Genomic DNA, 10420 nt, shown 5'->3' with positions numbered 1-10420 from the left:
TATAATATTTAATAATAATCTCTCTGCTAACACGCATAAATTCTTAGATTGTAATAAAATTGTGTGTAAAAATCTATATACTCACTATATGGAGATGTGCAATTTTCACCATTATTAAAAGATTTTTGAACACATCTAAATATATAAAGCACATAGTGCACACACTACTAATCTGAGATATATATCGAGCACATCTTCAATCAAGTTCTTTCTCTGATAAATGCATTCAATATTACAAGACCAAATTGAAATTTTTTTATTAATGCTAAAGATACCGAAATTATATATATCGAAAATATTATAATAATTATTTATAGTTATTACCTAAATATTATATATAAATTTTATTTACGATTTTGTATCAATTTATATTATGCACTAGTAATAATCGAGGATTATGTTCTTCAAATTAAATTACAGAGCAACATAGCATCTTAAAATATAATTTAAGGTGCACCAAAATTAATTAAATGTTTGCGTCTATTATATATACTATTTAGGTACAAATATAAGAAAATGACCAAAGTATTTTTATTGATTTTTCGGATCTTTTGTAAGCACATGACAGAATTATTTAAATATATTGTCACTTATTAGAGGACAATATCTGATGCGTAGTTATTGTTTAATCATCCAAGTACTGATTAGTACAGTAGCAATTTTAATGCAGCAATGTTTGGCGATTATATGAACATATTTACTGCAATAACATTTTAAATAAGTACCTGTATTTTATATAGCAATATCTAATTGTCGTAATTTATATACAATCATTACCCATTTATTATGCGTTATTTACATTATAAATCTTTTCACACATTTCACTTTGTGTAATAATATAGTAAATGTATAAGAGCAGTTTTTTCATATACATATTATGTCAATTTTACCAATCTATGTTCAGTGAGAGAGAGAGAGAGAGAGAGAGAGAAAGAGAGAGAGACACATATTTGTTATCACTCTTCAATTCTATGCATACTTTGTATCTGTATTTTATATGCCATCATTACAAGAATATGTTTTTGTTTATGTTTGTATTTTATGTAATTATTAAATATTTGTCAGAGAGTAAAACAATATTTTGCGCATTTGATGTAACAGCTATGTGTTTATCTGTAGTCAAGGAATAGATATCTAGTCTTTTATTGTAATAAGTTATTTAAACATTTTGCACAGTAACATATATAAAATGGGAGAAAATTGCAGTAAAACAAACTGCATTTCTTCTAAAGCGAATGTATTAGTTTATTATTTGGAATGAAATAAAAAAATAACATTAATCGCGTATTTGGGACATGGATATTATTTAAATTAAATGTTGTAAGATTTTTTATCTACGAGATGTGCAAGGAACGGGTTTTAAATTATAGAATTCTAGTAAAAATTGAATGCGTTTGGTTCTACTGGAATAGATAACAGACGAAGATATGTATAATAACATATATTATTTATTATTACAAGATTTATAAAAAAGAGGTAACATTAAATATTGCCAGCATTATTTGGGCAGTAAACTTGTTAGATTAGTGAGCGCATTTTCTTAGTTTTTGTATTTTTATGTATAAACGACTGCTGTTTGTATCTCGATTAATACAATAAAGGCACTTCAGGTCTAGCACTCTTATTGACATAAATAAAGATTACAATACACGACGATCACTTTCTCATTTTATTATTTACAATTGGCGTACACATTACTTCTCAATTCTGTTTCGCGATTAAAATTACCTTGCATTAGCGTTTTACGCTTTCTATAGAATAAATATATCAGTAACATGTAAGAGCTCAACTAAATATTCCCTCAATTTAATTGTAGAATATTTCGTTCAATAGAATATTATAATACATTTTCCATGATAAAAATATTATTTATATTAATATATAAATAACATATTTAATATGTGTTTGCCATGGCATATAATAATCGTAATTAACAATTTTCTGTTAGGGATATTTATATTAAATTAGAAGTTTGTGAGTTTTCTTAGTGAATAACGAAGCAAAGCGTACGAAAATTGTTATTTGTTCATTATGTGCTGAATATAAAGTCCAGAAAAACAATTTAGATAAAAGCGAAAACTTTCTACAAAATGCATATTTATTTACATGCGAAAAAATATGTGAAATCACAAAATATTTTTCTGTTCAAAACCATCGGACTTAAATTCGCAGGATACCAATGTTTTAATGGTCGATTTATTCAGATACTGAACAATGATGATATGAACGCACAGATCAAACAATTTTCTTACATATCACTATATCAATCTTTAATTTCTTTATATATTTATAATTTCTTTGTACAATGCAAATATGTGATACGATATGTCAGACGATTTGGCAAAAACGGAGGATTATTACGAATTTATTATTGCGAAAAGAAAGTGTTCACCCTGTCAAACGGGACGGAGACAGGAGCTGAAGACTGAATGTCTTAATGACATGTAGTCTTTCTCTTTTTTCGTATAGATTTTTCTAAAATTTGCGGCCGATTTGTCATTTATCATTTGACAAAAAATAACTTAAATAATCTCTAATGCTATATATTATTCTTATATACAAGGGCTTTAGATTTATCGCTGTTGTTTGTACTGACCATTGTGTAAAAAGCAGTGCTTTCCTTCGGTTTTTCGTATAAAAAGCCGAATAGAAATTTAAATTCCTACATCCTATAGAAATTACAAACAACATCAATACGAATTTGGTTTTGGCAATTATAAAATTCACAACTCTGATGATTTTTCTCCCAAAAGAGAGACCCGGCTTTTTTTATCATAGTTATTGATATGGGATAAAAAACTTTTGAAATATTTTACAAATTTGTATAATAACATGAGATGAAATATTTTTTAATGCGTATCAGCAAGAAAATGATGTTTTGAATCATGACAAAAGATGCACATATATGCATTTTAAGGAATAATAATAATATGACACACAAAATTTCACACTACTAATTTTACAAATGTAATACAAACAAACAAACAAACATGTAAATATTATTAATAATCCTTTCTCATCGTTCGATTTGGAAGCTCAGTAATACTGAATTTTTATCTCAGCTTCGAGAAACTTTATTGTTATTACAAAATAGAACTAAAAATATTCCCGTTACTCTAATAGCCACGTTAGTGGTATTAAATTATATATTCGAGTAAAGATCTTTATCTTTAATACCTTTTTGCATGTTTTGTTTTACCGTTCGGAATTTCACGTGTATCCCTTTCTCAGATCGGCTTGAGCGGTCTTCGCATTTGGCCGCACGAATCTGAGAGCTGGTATACGCGACGCGGGTCTAGGAATTCCGCTTATCACAGCAGCTGGCTTGCTTCCGGCACTCCAATTGGTCGGTTGTCTCAACCGAGTCTTATTCTCAATTTTAGATACTACTTGATTCGGACCCTACAAGTCAATATATGTTTTTGTAATCATTCTACATATTCGTTAATTTAAATAATAATTTATTTTAATTTATAAATGAATCTTTCCATCCTCGTTTTTTCATCAAGCTAGTAACTAGTTGTATGTGAGAGAATTATAAATGTGAAATTTATTATTTAAGATGATGCATGTAAGAATTATAAGAACGTAAAGTATTATATATAATAAAAACTATATTAATTAAAAATAAATCAAAGTTTCTTTTTAATCTGAAATTGATAAAGATATGCATGGGCAATGAAACTTTACAGCAATTATGTGTGACCCACATATCGGACAAATAACACAGTAAATTTGAGCTGTTAACTCATAGCATAATGTTGATTTTTTGTAATACTATAAATTACAATAAGTTCGCGTAAAATATACCTCTGTCTTTTCAGCTACCACAACTTCATCCTTGATTTTTGTTACATTGTCTTCAGGATTTCCTTTAAATGCATGTTAAAAAATATGTGCTTATTTATTTTAAATTAAGTATTATTTAGTAATTATTATTTTAATTTTATATTTAAAAAGAGAGATAATCTAATTACCGTCGTTGTTTAATGCATGACTAGGCCCAGTAGGACTCATTATCGGAGAGCTACATTTCATTTTTAAATCGGTATTTTGTGAGTGTCTGTCAATTTCGCCGTATTCTACGCCATTTTTCAGAATCGGGGAAGGTAGATCCGTCTTCACCTCGACCCAAGTATTTTCTAGTACTCGTATATGCGGTTTGGGCGCAGAATCCTGTTTTAAACCTAAAGATGTACATTTAAAATTAGCGATTTTACTTAATAATCTCGCTAAAGCAATGTTTTTAATTGTAAATTTTATGTTGAGCTTACATTAAATTGATTATAAATCCTAAATTTTTATTGAATTTCATATTTTAAATTTTTATATTTTATATGTTTCATTAATTTTAAATTTCTGTATTCTGATATTTTAATTCTGTGTTCTATTTTAATAAACTCTAAATATGTAGTAAAACTCGGCGCTTACTTTCTTCCTGCATTCGTACTAGTTGATGTAACTGCTCAATATTCATTGTGCGTCTGTGGCATGAATTGTGACTGCTGCTGTCAGAACACGTGCTGAGTCTATCGTCCAGATCAGGAGCGCTATGGGCGCTCTGAGTGCTCTCTATGCTTTCCGTCGAGCCGGTGGTTATCACACTCTTTATCGGGAACTGGATATTGGTATTCGCGTTAACCTGCTCGAGCAACTGTTGCTCGGAATCGCTTTTCAACTTGCTGTACGGATGCAACCTGCTCGATAACTGCGATCTCTCCACGATGTCTCTTTGCACGATATCGGGCTGCGAGCCTTTGATATATCCCACGCTGGATATGCTCGCGTAACCAGCGGACGCGCCGCTGGCGGCCTTCAGCGAACTCGATACGAGATTGGGATTGGACTTTTGTAAAAACTTTGGTAATTTTGACAGCATTCTCGGTACATTTCTTTTTTGCTGCGTTTTTGGCGGCAGAGGTTTGCAGAATGTGCTGTCCATGTTTAGATGCATTTCGGTGTTCTCGTTGGAAATAGCATCAGTCTTTTCGACAGGATTGTTGTTGCTCTTTTTTGTGAAAGTATAAAATTTACATTGGTCTGCTGGTAATTCTCTTTGAGCGATTTCCTTCTGGCTTCTACAATGGTTTGTCAATACCGACTTTTTATATGTCTGGTATCTGTTCAATGGAAGAACGTCAGTCTCATTTTCGTTACAGACTACACGAATATTCTCCTTTGCATCTCTTGAGCCGAGATGATCACTGGGAATGTGGTTATATGTAGAATCCCATTTGCGCTCGTCGCTTCGTTGAATCTCTGCCAGCAATTCTCGCCTTAACGATGTGGGAGCTTTTAGCGTGGAGTACATAGTTTGCCGCGGCTGATCGAGGTGCTTTGCAGCGAGTTTCGATATTGAATTCAACATGTTTGGATTCATCGGCGTGGATTGATTATGAATAGGCACCTTGAAAGATATATCTAAGATGTTTGCCGCGGAATCGGCCGATGGAATATCACACGTTACGTTCAGATCCATTTGTTGTATTGTAGGCTTGTACGTATCGCTCTCAATCGATACGGGCGAATTTCCCTTCTCGGCATCCTTCGCCGAAGATAGATATGTAGTATCTAATGGCTTAACGTCATTATTCACTTCGTTCGGTAGTTGTACGAAGGTCGCGTCAGCCTTAGGCTCGGTTACAAAAGTGGAAGACAAAGTGGCTATTTCTCCTTTGTTGAGACTCGATCGCGATACTGACGTCTCGATAGTTTTAGTGTCATACGTTTCGTTCAAGCCTTTATCCAATTGAACAGATTCTTTGGAAATGTTGCTCAGAGTATTTGTGCAATACATTTTGTCCAGTGTAATCGTATCATCAGCGTTTTGCATCACGAATGTTTCATTGATACTATTAAAGTTTGACTCTTCTTTTACATCATTTTGAGTTTCATTCTTATTTGTTACTGATATTGTGCTATTTTCCACAAATGTGGACTCGTTTATAGGCGAGATAATAGATGCATACAAAATAGAGGGCTGCGACATATTTATCAATGGATCATTGAATTCAGGTTCGCCTAAATTTATGAACGAATCAATTCCTTTGGATTGCGACATATTCAAAAATGCTTCCATGCTTTCCTGGCCTGATATTATGGAAAAGTTGTCGTTGGATAAAATGTTTACAGCTGTTTTAGCAGATGACTTTAGCATCAGTGGCACAGATTCTTTGTCTCCCATTGTTGCAGGTAAATATTTTCCCACCTGTAATATAAACAAATTATATAATACTAGCACATATTACATAACAAAATTTCAAACATCAAAATATTGATATATTACAGATTTTGATTAATAACTAATAATTATTATAAAATAATTTAAAAGTTACTGTAAAATAATAATTGTATAGGGAAAATACTATTTTTTATCTAACTTTTATTTAATCATTTTATTATTCTACAAATATATCTGTTTGTTTTATAATATAAAAAATACTATTTTTAAATTAATTTTTTAATTTATATCGTAATTTTTAAATATATATCTATGCTTGAAAATATATAGATTAAAAATAATAAACTTACATTTTCTGTGCGCGTAACATCTATATTTTGTATCTCTGATGTCGTTGTCGTGGGAGAAGGGGGTAATCCTTCAAAAATTGATTCAAAACTCATTCGAACTGACCGTTTTTTAGGTCTTGTAAATGTTCTTGTGTCGATGCACTTTTTGTTATCTAGAGAAACGTTAAATTTCTAGCTTTAATAGGTAATGTAAATCTAAGATTATAAATCAAGTTAAGAACATTTTGCAAACAGCTTATTCTGTGAAATATTATGCTTTATACTTTTTACATCCAATTCCGGTTCTGTCTTCAACCAGGTGTATAGATCATGAATTGTAGATTCGATTGAACATTGCAGAGGCATATACAACCTGAAAAAAAAATAGCAACTTGAAATTGACTTGGTTATATTGGAGCAACAAACATATAAAACACTAAAATATCAAATTCATCAAATTATAAATAACAATTATATTTATCATGTTATATAATTACAATATATAAATAAAAATGTTTTATTTATGCATTTTTTATTTTCAGCTTAACCCAACATAATATGTCATAAACTTATCAATAAATTAGCAAATAGAAGAATATTATCTAAAACAATTTTTAGATAAATGTAATTAAAATTCTTAAAAAAGGAAGCAACGCATAAAATGAAGCGTATGAAGAAGAGCACAAACAATCTTCTAATTAACATGATTATTTTTCTTTCTGTAAACAGCACACAAATAATAGTAAGAGAATATATATCATTTCACACACATTTCATCTATGATATTCTTATCATATTTTTCTAAACATATTTGTTTTTTTACGACGAGTAAAAGTAAAGATGGAATGGAAAAATATTTTTTCCGATTATTAAATGCCTTCAGCCTTAATGCAGTTATGCTCCGAGAAGAAATAAGATAATTAAAGAGCCACTGATACTGACCAATCGTCGTTGTCGTCGAGTTGCAAGTCCGACAGATCGACGCGGTCGATCTCGTCGACGAGATAGCCATCGTGCGTATATTCCGTGCGCTCGACAATCCCGTCCGGATCCGTCGTGTCCGATGACATATTTCGCGGCCGAACGTATTATCGAATCGAACGTATACACATATTTCGCACAGTCCCCGGATATTCGCACTCTCGAAAACAAACGCGCGCGGCTTGAGAAAAAGGGATTTTATCCGCTTAAAGAGGCAACGACGGCAACGACGGCAACGACGACGACGACTCGCTGGAATCGCTGCGACTAAGGGGAAAGAAAAAGATGTTTTTTATATCTACCAGTCGGATCTCGAATCTCGGATCTCGTCGCGAACATAACCGCGTCGAACGCGAGACTTCGTTGTATTTTCAGAGTTTCGTTAACGTCACGGTGCACGAGATAAATAGACGCTGCATCGGATGACGAATCTTGAATCCGGTCCAACGGAATTCGGTTACCGGAATAGTTGTTTCCATGAACCGCGATCATTGAGCGCGTTTAGCAGAACAATTTTTTTAATATTAAAATTCTTTTAATATTGTTATTTCGAAAACTAATGTAAAAAAGCCATCTTTTTAATATCTATAAAACGTTCATTCTTTAACTGTGTTGTTCAAATTTTTAAGATAATGCAATTATCAGAATTCAAATATAAGCGGGAGTTGACGAAAAATTGCGAACGTCGTGATTTTTATTATAGAGTCTCTAGGCAACGCCAATAAATTTTACAAAATCTTTTGTAAAAGCGAGTTTGATTGGCTGTAGTTTTTACTGCGCGGGCACAAAGCATCCGTTTGCACGAGCCGTTACCGTTACCCCTCTTGGTATCGCACGTTTATCCACGGTCAACGGTCAAGAAGCAGCGACCGGTTCGGTTCATGCGTTCGGTCCGTTGTTCGCAGTCGTTCGTTCGCGTTCATTCCTCGCTTCGGTCAGATTTCGTCTCTTCTCTTGCGGATCAGCTACGTGATACGAAGGTAACGAACGTAACCCGAGATATCCAGCACGGTGTGTCTTACGACGAGGAAAAGGTCCTTTCACGTCGCGTTCGCACGCACGTTCGCCGCGACGTATATTCCTCTCGCGCGCGCACTTTGTCCCCCCCGTTTCCTTCTTTTTCACGTCTTTTATCCTACGATAGGCATTCCTCCTGACCCCATCGTCCCCCATGTGCGCACGTTTTTTCGTGTCCGATTTTTTTCCGATGCGAAATTACCGCGACTAGCGCGTCTTGAATTTTATCCCATTGTCTGTCATTCCACGCTCTTTCATCGCACTTTGTCGACGCGTGTTCGATTTATTATACTGCGTATAGTATCTCGTCTAGTCTTCTCGTTGTGAACTGTTCTCCTCGCGATTGCTCCAATTTTGCTGCAAGTATTCTTTAATTACATTGCAATAAAATATTCTCTCAATTGGTTGCTTGCCTTTTTTTCTATGTGAACCCAGCAATGTACACTTTTGCATAAATTTTAATACTGCTTTAGCGAACAAAATAAAATAGTCATACCAGTGTGAAATATATAGATCTAACCCTAAATCTGGTGTGCGTTCAAAAATCTTACTCGTAAGGATAAAAAAAAAAAAAAAAAAAAAAAAAAAAAAAAAAAAAAAAGAAAAGATGGTAATTTTGAGCGAAATTTTTACCATGTGATTCAGCGCGATTTGAATCGCAACGGTATTGTGAGAAAAAAAAATCTCATTTCATCTCTCGACATATGTATCTGGCGTGTTATTTCATTACGTGGCTGCGTCGAAATTGTGTAATTTCTTGCAATCTTATTCTCTATATTCTTTTTTATATGAAGGTTTTGATATATCATAATTCCAGAGCACACATTTTTTGCGAGCACTGTGTTGTCACATTGCACACTCTTGTCTTGTCTGTTTGAGAAATTCGACCGTTTACATTGATTTCTCAACTTTGTACCTGAAATAATTTACTCTTTGTAATTGAATTATTAAAATGTTTTCTTTTTTTGCAGAATATTTTATGCTACTCTTTCCTTAAAAGTTTGTCTTTTATTAGGAATCTAGAAGATTGTAAGAATTTTTTGTATTAAATTGCCTTGCACCTACATACATTATCACCTTTATGCCACTTGAAGATGGATTTTTCCTCCAGCAATGTACACTTTTGCATAAATTTTAATACTGCTTTAGCGAACAAAATAAAATAGTCATATACCAGTGTGAAATATATAGATACATAAAAAAAAATCCTCAGTCTACGTAAAATTCAACAAAATTATAATTGTAAATAGAATTCGACAAATTTATGACTTAAAAAGACCAAACGCTAAAAGATTCTTAGATCAATGTAGATAGTTGACACTAAAGATGTACAAAGGTTAAAGAGATTGATAGCGATACATTTGAATTGTAGTAATATGACAACCGATCCGGAACGCGCCGTCAATACTAGTGCTACGGAATCCGTCGAAGACGAAGATGATAACAACCAACGCAAAATTTTACGTAGCACTGAAGTATTAGAAGCTCTTCGAGATTGTATTACTACATCACCATTAGAGGTACTGCAATATTATTTCGCGTCTTGTAAATTCGACAAATTTATATATCTTTGAATTTATAATAAATTGTGACTGACCTTGTGAAATGTTTATAATTACAATGATATTGCAAAAATCTTTTTCTGAACTGCATGCTTTCTAATGCTTATTTGCTTTTATGTCCCACTTAACTACAAGTTTCAACAGAATGATACATTTCATATATTTGTCATGCAATTTATTTCACATATTTGTCATTCAATTTGCTATCTCCATTTCATTAATTTGAATGAAATTATATAATTATATATCTATATATCATATTAATTATAATTATAAACCTTACATATATCGTTGTCATTAACTCATATAAAATATTAAGAATTGGTTTTTTTAATTAATGATTTGTTATT

General features: G+C 32.4%; 2 protein-coding genes across 5 annotated transcripts in view; one reads left to right on the top strand and one right to left on the bottom strand.

Annotated features, from left to right (window-relative positions):
• Nucleotides 1-1429: 1429 nt before the first annotated feature.
• Nucleotides 1430-7999, bottom strand: LOC115236253. The gene is made up of 7 exons (XM_029808575.1): nt 7453-7999; nt 6795-6883; nt 6532-6683; nt 4432-6208; nt 3978-4187; nt 3811-3872; nt 1430-3402 (listed from the first exon to the last, which is right to left on the bottom strand). The coding sequence occupies exons 1-7, from the start codon at nt 7578-7580 to the stop codon at nt 3211-3213; spliced, it is 2610 nt and encodes an 869-aa protein (XP_029664435.1). The 5' UTR covers nt 7581-7999; the 3' UTR covers nt 1430-3210.
• Nucleotides 8000-8316: 317 nt separating this feature from the next.
• LOC115236254 (nucleosome assembly protein 1-like 1) overlaps nt 8317-10420 on the top strand; it is a 7212-nt gene continuing 5108 nt past the window's right edge. For 2 of the 4 annotated variants that reach the window (XM_029808580.1, XM_029808576.1), the window contains exons 1-2: nt 8317-8471; nt 9881-10028. In XM_029808580.1, the coding sequence (XP_029664440.1) occupies nt 9885-10028 (144 nt within the window). In that variant the 5' untranslated portion in view covers nt 8317-8471; nt 9881-9884. Of the gene's footprint in view, nt 8472-9479; nt 9538-9880; nt 10029-10420 lie in introns of all 4 variants that reach the window. The other 2 variants (XM_029808578.1, XM_029808581.1) reach the window with 2 other exon arrangements.

This window comes from Formica exsecta, unplaced genomic scaffold (genome assembly GCF_003651465.1).
Source record: "Formica exsecta isolate Colony F162 unplaced genomic scaffold, ASM365146v1 scaffold247, whole genome shotgun sequence".
NCBI classification, from domain to species: domain Eukaryota; kingdom Metazoa; phylum Arthropoda; class Insecta; order Hymenoptera; family Formicidae; genus Formica; species Formica exsecta.
The sequence above is the reverse complement of the archived record's forward strand: the minus strand, read 5'-3'. Positions and strand labels throughout refer to the sequence as shown.

Coding starts and splice junctions, on each gene's coding strand:
- LOC115236253 (XM_029808575.1), bottom strand. CDS start 7,580: ATGTCATCGGACACGACGGATCCGGACGGGATTGTCGAGCGCACGGAA. Junction 6,884..7,452: donor CTCGACGACAACGACGATTG/GTCAGTATCAGT, acceptor TTTTTTTTTCAG/GTTGTATATGCCTCTGCAAT. Junction 3,403..3,810: donor TGGTAGCTGAAAAGACAGAG/GTATATTTTACG, acceptor ATTGACTTGTAG/GGTCCGAATCAAGTAGTATC.